This window comes from Callionymus lyra, chromosome 7, assembly GCF_982586985.1.
Source record: "Callionymus lyra chromosome 7, fCalLyr1.hap1.1, whole genome shotgun sequence".
In the NCBI taxonomy this organism is placed as follows: Eukaryota; Metazoa; Chordata; class Actinopteri; order Syngnathiformes; family Callionymidae; genus Callionymus; species Callionymus lyra.
In genome coordinates this window covers 28357794-28371285 of record NC_141824.1, presented here as the reverse complement: position 1 = coordinate 28371285, position 13492 = coordinate 28357794, and the positions used below count along the sequence as shown (strand labels likewise).

The 13492-nt window shown below is 37.6% G+C and overlaps 1 protein-coding gene across 3 annotated transcripts in view; it reads right to left on the bottom strand.

Annotated features, from left to right (window-relative positions):
* LOC148076031 (membrane-associated phosphatidylinositol transfer protein 3-like) overlaps window positions 1-13492 on the bottom strand; it is a 102833-nt gene that overhangs the window by 70603 nt on the left and 18738 nt on the right. For 2 of the 3 annotated variants that reach the window (XM_087795255.1, XM_087795256.1), the window contains exon 3: window positions 1268-1378. In XM_087795255.1, the coding sequence (XP_087651381.1) occupies window positions 1268-1378 (111 nt within the window). The remainder of the gene's footprint in view (window positions 1-1267; window positions 1379-13492) is intronic. The other variant, XM_087795257.1, reaches the window with a different exon arrangement.

Sequence of the window (13492 nt, the reverse complement as noted above, 5' to 3'; positions counted from 1 at the left end):
AATACTGAGATTCACTCAATCACACTATTTTTCAACTTTGATTTCAGGCAATACAGTTATTTCAGTTGGTATGGTAAGAAAGCACTATTCTACTCTAATCTCGCAGTTTAGGATAACTACTTTACAGGAAAAATTCCCTTCGCAGCAACCCTCTTAATGAGCCTAATAAAACTTGCAGAAGCACAGAGCGGCAATAAAAAAAAGCCTTTTTGGGCACATCAATTCCTCTGAAAACTGAATTATATTCACTGTGACATAAACACACTCATGTGTTTTATTTTTTTCCGCTGTACGATTTAGTGTCACAAACTATTGTTAAAATGATAAAAATGTTACTTAGCTGAAGCAGCAGGATAGAAAAACAAAAACCTTGGAAATAAAAATAACTTTGAAGTTATCCCAATATACTCGTCTTTCCAGCTATTAATTGAAACTAAAGTGTGAAAAGCATTTCAAAATTATGCAGCTATGAGTTTACATCAGGAAAACATTCTCGTTAAATTAGTTAGTTCTTTAGGCTTGTCAGCAGAGAGCGAAAACTGATTCAACATCAACATTTGCATTTTATCTCAACTATCCTTATGTTCATCTTCAACCGGCTGTTTGATTCTTTTCTTCTTTGTGCTAAGAAGCATTATTCTAAGACAGGAAATCGTTCATGCTTAACATACAGGAACCTTTCAATTTCACATTCCTTACCTGACGCCTTTTTGTTCAGGAAAGATTCCAAGGAATTATTATTATATATGAATGGGTTTTTATACTGTGGTGTTTATTAATAATTTCACTTTTTTTAAATGTCTAACTAACCTTTCCTTACTTACTTACTTTCGTACGTTATACTTTATTTTCAGGCAGCTATTGTGTTACTTTTTTCTAAAGGTCCAAAGAAAATACCGAAAGAAATGAACAATTACCACTCAGCCAACAATTGTTCATCTTTCATCCTCAGGTCTTTCAGCTCAAGGACATGTACGATACATCTTAAAGAACAACAGAAACAATGAAAAAAGTCAACCTGTCAAATCTATTTTCATCTTCGATACGTCTGCAGAGCTGACCTGTTATATAACTAGACCTCGATACTTTGTTCCATCTAACATAATCACATATTTATGAGCTTCATGCAACTTTAAGGAGAGAAGATAAAAGCCCACTTACAGTCCAGTTATCCCATTCCTCGTTCTATGAAATACTTTGTTGAGCCTTATAATAGCTGCAGCTCTTTGTGTGTGCGAAACTGTCGCTGCCCAAATGTAAAACGTACCATGTGCGTGGTCCTCCATGTGTCCCAAAGTTTCTATCTGCTCCACCAGGTCGTTTGAGTTCCACTGACTCATTCCGAGCAAAATGGCACTTTTTCCTTCCATGACATCTGCTGAGACACACACAATATGAAGAGTGAATTATAGTGCAGTAGAAGCCATCGCCATTTTGCTGATCGTTGATAAAGTCAGTTTCATGCATCTCATGAGCGTTCTTATGCCAACAATGTCCTCTAGCTGTTCGATGATCTGAAACAAAAAACAACTGAATATCCACACGTTCTTGACTGTCAAATGTAGATTTCATCCATTTTTATCTCTTGCCTTTTTCTACACACCTACTTAGGGTATGGCAACCCTTGAAACACTTATTCATGACTAAATAAGATTTGAAAACATTATAAACCCTCTCAGACTTTTCTTTCTTCATTGAAGCTCTACAGACTACAACTGTATTCACAATTTTCATTATATAGTTTCTTGATTCTTGACTAAAGGGTTTTTAATTTTAGACTATAGAAAAGGAGCAGGAATACATGTACCTGTATTAAATTAAGGATATATAAACCTATATTAAAATAATATTTGAACATTATTTTAAACTTTAGGGTGGGGGATGGATCCTTAATGTTGGACTACAGTGCACAAAATACAAGGAAACTTCTTGAACCTGAAGTAAGAGGATGAAACCATTTCAAAACCAAAAAAAAGTCTAATCTGTTAGTAACCCTTCTATGCTGAAGTGATTATAGACCTTATAAAAAAAGGTTTACTTTAAGAAAATCTTAGTTCTGGTCGATTTTAACTTTAAAATTGCCTCTAGGTAAGAATACCTGAAGTTGGAGCAACACCTTTGATTTATGGTAAAAAGGAAACTATTAAATGTATGTGGATAATAATAAATCAATTGGCATTATTAATTAGCTATGAAACACTAGTTTGAATCAATCTCATTAACTGAAGTCACTAAACACCAAAATAGGAACGAGGACAGCGACGTAACGTTTTTGAATTTATATAAATGAAATGATGATGAATGACAAAAAATGGGTGATCAGCTTCTTACTTAACGGTAGATGGTCAAGTCAATTCATCTACAAATTAAATTCATCTACAAATGCCCAGTTTTTATTTATTCATATATTATTTGTTTTATTATTTAATTTTTAATTAAAAAAAAAAAAAAAAATGCAACAGGAAATCCAGTAAACTAAGCTATAGCTTGATTCATTATGGTCTGCTTATTCCATTAACAGTCTCACAAATTGTCGTCCATCCCAGCAACAGGTTATTAGTCTGATACAGGTTTTATGAAGACAAACAAATACACACTCACACAGTAGTCACTTTCCAAAAAATGGTCACCACTGAATATCAGAGACGTTGAGGCAGAGTGAATCATTCAGTATTCAAGGTCTTCCTTTCCCTTTTCTGCTTGGCATCTCTAAATGACAACGTCTTCTCAGCCTGTCCACTTGGATCATACAGCTGTGGGTCAACTTGTCACAGTTGGTTGTTGGCTACCTCCTCTACCCAAACCCCCCCAGCCCCCACTTTTCGGTGTCACTCGCTCCTACAGACAGACTCGTCAATGTGTCTGTGGTAATGAGAGCTGAACATGCTTGCAAATTTAAACACAAGCAGACAAGCATATGCAAATTGAGAAAGAGAAAGGGGTGTGCTGAAGACCAACTGTGTGTGTCATCTGATGTTGTGCAGATATTTAAAAAATATGCTGAGACTACTTATAGAGTTTCTGCCACGTTAACACAATTCTTTGTCTTTCAGCTTTTCCAATTAGATGTTGCCACAGTCAGTCCACCTCCTCCACCACACTCTATCTTTATCTTATCCTCCCCAGTTACACCAGTCTTCTTAACCACATCCAGGAAACTCATTGGTTCTTTGTGCAACGTCCTTTCTATTACCTCTCCATGTGTCCAAACCATCTTAGTCTGGCCCTCTGATGAACTCATTTCTAATCTTGGCTAATCATGGCGGGTCTCACTTCTTGCTGTGAAGATTCCGTTTCACTATAGCTGCTTCTCTTCTGTCGCAGATAAGATGTAAGTAAGTAGGTAAGTCATTTTTATTTGTAAAACTCTTTCACAAACCAGGATCACAATACAGAGTTAAAGTTAGATACCGATGTTGTTTGCCGACAGCATTTTCTGTTTTAGAAATATATTTCTAAGCAAGAATCCACTGTCCAAAGAAACAAATGTACCGATAGGTACGAAGAATATGAGCTGAACCAAAAATACATGGATCTGAGCAAGGTAGAGCTGAGAGTGAGCAGACTGTCAAGGAAGATTTACACTCCATCAACGTCAAGGGAAGAGTTTGAGAGTCGCAACATGAATCCTCCATAGTAATCCGTTATTGAAAATACTCAAGCAGGAGTTCAAGAGGAATACAAATGCAGTGGCAGTATTCTCAAAGAACCTGATTTAATTGAACAACAGGTGGAGACATAAAGTGTGGGTGTGAGATTCGCCTGCAGCCCTGAGACTCTGGGGAAGGGAAAAGAGATTTAGAAACATCCTTCAAACTGTCAGCGAACAGTGAGTGGGTGTCAGAGCTGAATACCAGAATAGATATCCTGATTTTTAAGCAACCAGGAAGTGACCTCACCTGACATCGGAGGTTTTATTGGCAAGGTCTGTCATTATGTAATGCTGATGGATGCTTATTACCAAATCCCTCTCTTGGCTTCACTTTGAGTCAAATTAACATCAGATCACGCACATGAGAATGTGATTCCAAAGGCTTAGCCAGATAAATTGAACGGACAAATCATGTGCTTAATTTATGTACGAAGTCATTAGAAAACATCAATATCTGCAGTAATGTGATGATTTGAAATGCAGTGTGATGACTTTAATGAGAGCTTCAACATCGACTGTGAGGAAAAAATAGAGACAGAACACCACCAGTTGACCCCACTTGATTCACACAGTTGTTTGAGAATAATATTAGTTGCATTTGCTACCAGAATCGCCCACTTGTTTGCGACACGAGGTGAAAGAGAGACAAGAAACTGTTCCAGAAAGTCCACAGTCTGCCCTGATTGATGAAAAGACCAAAGTGGTTTGTTTATTTCTTTTATATATTTGTAAAACGTAATTGTCTTAAACTTCAGCGAACTAATGCTGTTTATCGTTTCTTTAATTTAGTTCTACGGTGTCAATAAACCTCAGTGAAAGATTCTGACAGCTCTGTTCCATCAATCTTCGGCATAGTCATATTTTGAAATACAAGGTTGTCATCAATGGATCCCAAATTTATGAAAACTGTTTTATGATGGGATCATTTTGGGTGATGTCCTGGCACTCTGAAGATGACATGAAACTTGTAATTTTGGAATTTAAACTAGTTTATTTAATAATAATAACAAATCATGTCATGAATATATATATTGGGTTTCTCTTATCAAGATGTCACATTTTTTTTAAATAAATTAATTAAACAAACCCCAACAAAATAAAACATTTAATCAATGTACAATCCAGTTCTTGTGTTCAGCTTGTAAAGCCTGCGAAACTGACTTTACAGGTTATCATGCTATGACAACGTGTTGCTTTTCCAAGAATCTGGTGTCAGACAAGATTGGTTGGACACGACAATGCGGCAACAAAGAAAACCAGACATGTTCTTGTACATATTTTTTGGGTGTTTAAAGGGTGTTTATTTTGTTCAAATTTCAAACTTCATAGAAAATGAAAGGCTACAGCCAAAAGTATAAAAAACATGAAGGTGTATTATCTTGATTAAACTCTTGATTAAACAGCAGCTAATTTTTTCATTTAAGTGTCTCATAAATAGATCTTGGACTCTATTGTACTTATAAGTAAGTAAGTAAGTAAGTAATATTTATTTATATAGCGCTTTTCCAGACCAGGGTCACAAAGCGCTTTAACAATCAAAACAATACTCAAAAAAGTATATACTTTAAAGATCAAGATAATACAGAGAACAACACAGGAGTTCCAGAAAATCAAGGAAAAGCCTGAACAAATAGAAACGTCTTAAGATGTTTCTTAAAGGAGTCAGTAGACTCCATCAAGCGCAAAGAGAGAGGAAGATTGTTCCAAAGCTTAGGAGCAACAGCCTGAAAAGATTTCTGTCCTCTGGTCCTGAGCCGTGTGCGAGGAACCATAAGTAGATTCTGATCCACAGACCTCAGAGCCCGAGCTGGGGTGTAAGGCTGGATCAGATCAGTGATGTAAGGAGGAGCCTAACAATGAATAGCTCTGAAAGTAAGAACCAGAATTTTAAAGTTGATCCTGAAAGAAACTGGAAGCCAGTGAAGAGTTTTAAGGATCGGAGAAATGTGAGTTCTTCTACTTGAGCGGGTTAGAGTTCTCGCTGCAGAGTTCTGAATCAACTGCAGGCGAGACAGCTCCTTCTTGTTAAGACATGAAAACAAACTGTTACAATAGTCCAGACGAGAAGAAACAAACGCATGGATTACAAGCTCCAGATCACGTTCTGACAACATTTTCCTAAGTTTGGAGATTTTTCTCAGTTGAAGGAAATCGTTTCTGGTCAGTTTTCTGCAGTGTCGAACAAGAGACATGTCTTTATCAAATACAACACCCAGGTTTCTCAGGCTCAGTTTGACAGACTGACCTAAGTCACCCAAGTACTGACTCAACCCTGGAACCTTATCATCATGAGCTATCACCGGTGTTTCAGTATTGTCCACATTTAGCTGTAGAGTGTTTTCACTCAGCCATTGTTTGATTTCTAGCAAACAATTGACTAAGCTGTTCAGCCTTTGGGGCTCAGTTGGATCAAAAGAGCAGTAGAGCTGGATGTCATCAGCAAAAATGTGATAAGAACCTTGAGGGACTCCACACAACAGATCTGCCGATTCAGACCTCATTTGATTGGCAGATACACTAAAACTTCGCCCAGAAAGGTAAGATGAGAACCATTCTAACACAGACCCAGACAGTTCCACTTCATCCCTCAGTCTTCTCAGCAGGATCTGGTGATCAACTGTGTCAAAGGCTGAGGACAGATCCAAGAGAACCAGAACAGTGAATTTACTAGAGTCAGCCGACATCATGATGTCACTGGACACTTTCAATAAAGCTGTCTCCGTAGAGTGATGTTTACGGAAGCCAGACTGAAACTTCTCATGGATGTCGCTCTGATCCAGGAACAAAGACAGCTGCGCAGACACCACCTTCTCCAAGATCTTGGACAAGAAAGGAAGCTTAGAAATAGGCCTGAAATTACTGAGGTCAGTTGGGTCTAAGCCTGTTTTTTTGAGCAGAGGCTCCACAATGGCTTGTTTAAATGCATTGGGAAAAACCCCTGTGGAAAGGGAGAGGTTCACCATATTGGTAACCCAGGGGCCAATTACATCAAATACTTTGATAAAAAGCCTACAAGGAAGGACGTCATCTGAGCAAGAGGAGGGTTTCATCTTGTTCACTAGTGCTGAAATATCACCCAAAGATACAGCAGTGAAGGAGGACCAAGAGGAGGAGAGGGGCTCAGAGACAGTAGGAGTTCCAAACAAAGGGGGAGAGATTTTCTCTTTGATCAATTTCATTTTGTGAATGAAAAATCTGAACAATGCATTGCTGTCAGCTTCACAGAAGACAGGCGTGATTTGAGGAGCAGGAGACACGAGAGAATTAATCATGTCAAACAAAACTTTGGGGTTTTTCCTATTTGCTGCTACCAGTTTTCTGATGTAATCAGATTTAGCACTTTCTACCATCTCATTGTAAGAAGTCATCAGATCCCTGAGGTGAAGTCTATGCACCTCAAGTTTAGTGGACTTCCAGAGACGCTCAGTCTTTCGACAAAGTCTCTTCAGACTCAGGAGATCTTCATTTGTCCAAGGGCACCTTTTTTTCTGAATTTTCAAGTTCGATTTAACAGGTGCCACTTGATCCAGTATTTCAACACAATGACCAGTGAAACAGTGAATCAAACTGTCCACGTCTAGGCAGTCATCAAAGGAAAGACGGTCAAACATTGCAGAAAAACTGTCTGCAGTATCGGCTGAGATGACACGCCTCTGAGACCTACCTTTCAAAGGCTTAGGTTCAGGGATGAAGTCCAGGTTAAACAAGACAAGAGAATGATCACTCAGATGGACATCATGTACAGATACATTAGAAATGTCCAGGCCAAGAGTAAAAACTAAGTCTAAAATGTGGCCTTTTTGATGAGTGGGTTCAGAAACATGTTGCTCAAAATTAAAGGCTTCTGTTAAAGTTAAAAGGTTCTTTAGCAGAACAAGATGTGACTCCATCAACATGAAGATTAAAGTCTCCAAGAATAAGAACAGATTCCATCTGAATAATGGAAGAGAAGAAGTCACTGAAGTCTTTCAAGAACACCGCCGCAGGACCAGGCGGGCGGTAGATTGACACAATAGAAAGGTCTTGTAGAACCAACCAAGATCATCTGAGACTCAAAAGAAGTGAATTCCTGTGTCTGAATCACTTTGCAAGAACAACTCTCCCTAAAAACAGTAGCAAGACCTCCTCCACGACCAGAGAGGCGAGGCTTCCCCAGGACAGCGCTCCCTACTGGACAGAGTTCGTTCAGATGAATAAACTCTTCCTCTCTCTGCCAAGTCTCAGAAAGACATAATAAATCCAAATTAACTCTTGTGAAAAGATCATTAAGAATAAAGGATTTATTAGTAATGGAGCGAACATTAAGAAGTCCCACATTCAGCACCGATGACGTCACTGACGACGCCGCGTCACTGACAGGCGCGCAAAGCGGGATCTTTTGAAGCGAACAGCGGTCACGTGGGTACCAGCTGTCACTGACGTTCAACTCCGTAGTAAAAGCCAAATTAAAGAGAGGAAATGAAAAAATCTTACCACCTTTCGTTGAGGTCTGGACAGACGGCAGCGCTGATGTGTCGTCATACTCTTCAGCGAGAGGAATGTCGATCAAACATCGATGACGTCCGATGACGTCAGAGTTGTTCCGAGCAATCACGACTGCGCGTCTGACCTGAACTCCAGACCGACTCGATCGCTTGTGGAAATCGCCCGGTACCCGAGAGATCAAACGATATTCCACAGAGTCCGAGTCGATGAGAAGCGGAGCCGGAAACATATTCACCGGACGTTGGTAACGGTCGCGGTTATAATCCTCCATCGACTCTCTGATGTTGAAAAGAGCATCACGATCATAGATCCGAGATGCTTGAGACATATCTTAAGTGATATGAGCATAACATCCGGACAAGTAGTCGTTAAAACGACTGTTTTGGGCAATTATTGCAGGAGCTTACGTTCAAGCAGCCGATCAAAGGCTCACCGGAAGCGGAAGTGGAGTAGTGAAGTATGTGTCTGTTGGTACAAAATGCTTTTAATTAAAATATTTACATTGGAAAAATGTGCTTAAGCCCCACCCACTAAAAACTATTTTCTGAAGCTGAAACCTCCTTTACCCTAACCATACCCAGTTTGCTGTCATTGATCATGCTAGATATTCGTCCCCACATGTCATCAATCCAAAAAGACTTGTTTTTCAAATAAAGTGGGGCTTGATTACAGTTGGCCGGAGGAGGAGAAAAGCCCAGAATTACGTGATAATAGACTCTATCTAATACACTCTCATAACTTCTCGTTCTGCAAGATGTCAGACGGGGGAGAACTTTCTATAGTACTAACTTCAAAACATCGTCATGATGAGGGTCTTACTGCATCTTGGAGAAGAAGACTTCAACACATGTGAGTGAGTCTATTTCTTATAACAGTAATAGTAATTTCATTTAAATTTCATTTATATTTATTTGACTTTAAATGAAGACTTCTTTATTAAACACAGGCTACAATACATGCATGGACCAGATAGAAAAAATACAAAATCTCTATTTCTTTTATATTTCTTATGTGAATACGCCTTACACCTTAATAATCGTTTATTTCCGATTTCTCATCGGGGAACATGTTGATGAATCCTATTTGTCCAGATAATGATTAAATAAAACAGCATGTCATTACATAATTGTAAATGAACATACAGCAACAACAAATTAAATTATCAGGTTGGATATAAATCCGGACCTACTGCTGATGAAGCTGGAGATTTCTAATAAAAACAGGTGATTCAACACAAACTAGAATTAATCGTTTAGTTTTTAGTGAGGCTTTCAGTTCACTTTACGTATTACTCTGAATACCTTAACAGATGGTGGATATCGTTGCTCCTCTGCATAAAACATCATGGAAGTGAAATAAAAATGTTGCAGGAGCTGCTCCTGGCATCAATGTCGGAAGGGTAAAAAATCAACCATGTCCTGAGAAATGATTTTTATTAAACCGCCTGCCAAATTCTTTGCCGTGGGCCACCACAGGTGAAATCGTTTCATAAACGAATACAAGCTGCTCTCAACAACCCTTTCCCTTTAACTGAGCAAACTTGAAATTTCATGACCAAACCTGATGAGAAAGACGATAGGAATTGATTTGGATGGATTTTAGAGAGGTTACCATAAGTGTTGCCAGTCCACTTGCTATAACCCACTCTGGGGTTTCCCACGTCAAAGTGCTTTTATTCCAAATCTTCCACCATATTGACATACTTGCCTTCAGATTGATATTCATTGTCAGAATTTTGACACCATTTTTAGGAACCAATCAGAGAACAATGTCACAAGCTTGCCGTTATAAATATTTGTAATGTATCTAAAGGTCAAGTGAAATTCCATATATTTAAGGTGTTGCTCTCACTTTTTCAGATCAGTGAATACTTTTGCTATCAACCATTGTTTACTCTTTGTTTGTATCCAGATCTAAATTATATGATTTTATTTCCCTTATATTAGACAACAAAAAAGTAATCTGCCCAGTCTAGCACCCAGGTCATTATTTTAGTTAAAGAGGTTTGAATTTAGTGTTAAAATAAACGGAATTGATTTCAAGTCAGTTAATCATATCAGCAACTTTATGGTTCTGTTTAATACTGATAATATCAAATATTTATACAATTACCAAGTGTCTTCTGCATTACACATTTCTGTTTTTTTTTTCTTTTTTGGATTGTTTCCATTTAGCTTATTGTAAGTCACTTCAGAGTGGCATATTTCTATCCCTGAAAGCCCAGATAGGAACCAATCCAGTAAGTACTACTGGAAATGATCCCATCTATATGGATCAATAAAGTTTTACCTTACCTTATCTATGCTATTAAAGAAAGGGAAAGTATCAGTGCTTGAGTTAACTCCACCTCTGAAGCAGTGCAACAAACAAAACAGTTTTTAGCACAGCTAAATGCTTTCAAGCTTTCAATAGTAAATTGTTTCTAAAGTGTCAGTAATTACTTATCAGAAGGTTTTGTGTCAGACACTTGCTGCAAGACAAGAACTTCACGATGAATTCAGATAGAAAATGAAGTGTTGTCCTTCAGCTCAACCTTTGACTGCTGCTTCAGTGCACCACAGCCTTGCATTTCCATCCATGATTATTCTTTGATCGACTGCTTGAAATAAACATTTTCATGTTCTCTGCTGCTACAATCTGAGATTCAAATCGATCCACTGAGTTCTAAAGGTCGCAGACAGATGATGTCACATGGTTTTAAAAACCAGCTAGGCACCTCTTTTGTCTTGAATGCACCCTTTTAATTAAAACTATAAACATGGTCTGTCAGCCAGCCGTGCATTAAAATATTGACAAACTAAAAATAGAGTGGATTTCTCTGGAAACTACCATTGCCGAGAGAAAAATTAAAATAAAACTGTGTATTAAATGCAGGTTCACTGTAAAGGTGAAGGTTTTATTCTGTTCACTAGTTATAGAGGAATGATGCAGCGTAACAATATACACCCACGACAAAGACATTGCTTCTCCCGAGTTTATTAGAATATTAAGTCACTTCCCTCTTCCGCTTAGTCTGTCACTTTCCCTCATTATTGGAATTCATTGCACCAAATCACACTTGGAATTAACACACTGCAAACATGTCAGTGACGTCCATCAATAAACAATGTGACAATCATGTTGCCAATTCGCTGCTTTAGCCAGGAGGCAAATTTAGTAAAGAATTAAAGTGACGCTTTATTTAAATGTGTGAAATTGTGTGAAAGCGGAACAGCGTTTCACATCAGCGTACATAGAAAACCAAAGCGCAAAGCAATGAAACAAACAGAAGATTAAAAACATGTGTTTTTGGAAATCCAGGCAAAAATAGGAATTACATGAAAGTCAATGAATTACTTTCCTACAGCCTCCCTTTCACTGCCATGTCACCGATCACCCGAAGTCTTCTTGACCCGTCCCACCCGTTTTGCTTATCCTCTTGACAATATCATCAGAAAAATCATTTATAAAACTTTATTCTTAACAACTAACAAGATTACAAAATTACCAATTTTAGGAGTCGTATCTAACTCAAATTAGGTTTACAAAATAACAGCTATGCAAGACTTCAAATATGGCATCACAAATGTGAAGAGATTTCATGTTGACAATGCAAACTAAATCAACATTCAAGATCAGAAGATCCATCACCATTAAACCATTGTATTTATTTCATATTGAAAATTCCCTTCAATATTGTGTCCCTGGCTCAGATTGTATGCCGCTAGCATTGTCCGCCAGAAAACATCACCCTACGGCATAAGAGCCCCATCTACCAGTAAATGTAAAAAACATAAAACTTGACATCATTTAAAAAACATTGTTGAAGAATATACAGGTAGGAGGGAATATTTAAGTTAAATTAAGATTTTCAGGCCTGTAATCTTCCTTAGTTATAAGTTTAAAAAATAAATTACTAGTACAAGGACATCTCATGCAAGAGACAAGCATTTAATTATACATTTAAAAAAGCAGAATATCAAAATTCCTATTATTTCCAGCTGTCTGATCCGTAAATACCAGGAAATGTTCCTACAAAGAGGTAAAATAGTTTTCCTAAATAAATATTCCAATTTCTTGTGGGTGGATGTTCAATTCTAGATACATGAAACTTGTTTTGACCTTCTGAGTCCGACAATATTTAGTGGGATGTTCCTGTTTTTTCCTCGATATGAAATATTGACAGTCAGCACAGCGAGGCCACCATTAACAATGCAACATGGAAAGATCAAATATTTAAATCAGTACAGTCTGTTGATGCAACCGACTGACAACCTGTACCACAACTATCACCCCAGCTGGCTGGAATTCATTAAAGCACACTACGCTCCCTCCACGAAGAGGGATAGCACAATAGAATTTGCATTCTGATACAAAAAGGGAAGGATGATCTGAAAAAACAAATAAGAATAGAATAAAGAATGAATGAAGAATCCAAATGAAACAGGTGTGAATGTGAATAACTTGACAAATATTCATGTAGTCAATAAAGGTATTTATGTAATTTCATGTGTTTGTGTTCAATGTTTATTCTGAATCCTTTTGAAACGATATTGGTTCATTTAAGATTCCTAGACTTGTTTCATCACACTGACTTGTGAAAATTGGATCTCACAGGGAGTGAAATTATTCTTTAAAAATGAAAAAAGGCGGAAGAATAATCTTTTGACCTCCTGCTGCGTATTCTCAGAGAATGTATTCAAACACAAAGACACAATGCAGAACATTCGGTGATACATGAAATCAAATACAAAAAAAAATGTATCGTTGCCCACATCTAAGAATTTAGTCATTATCGTTTGGCGTTATCACGCCTCAACATTCAGAAACATCACTTTTTAAAAAAAGAGACCTCAGAGATTCTTTAACGTTGTTTCAGGTCAAAACTCTTAACCTCATATCCTCTTAGTGTGTCAGAGATGCATCTTGTTCTACAAAATTCAAAATGAGGACATCAATTCACACGATTCAGAGGGATGTATGTATTTTGAAGGAACATTGTAAATGGTAGTAAGATCCTAAAATGTCTTCAAGCACAAACGTTACCGCGCCTAACACCAACACTACTACCTCTTACTTCACCTCTTAGTCTGGCTGCAACGACAGAAGGAGCAGTACAATCTAAAGTCTACTGACAATTTAAAGACCTCATGGAACATATATTAGTGGCTTTGATAAACACACTTTTGTAATACATGTAGACGGTGTAAGGATAAGATAACTTTACTGTAATCGATCATCTAGATTTAACACACATTTCAAATAATCACTTGATTAACTGATAATATTTCATACTTAATTCAAATTAAATAATCATTGCCTCTCTTTAGAATCCATGTGCATAGCTATTCTTCAGGTCAGGTTGACACACACACT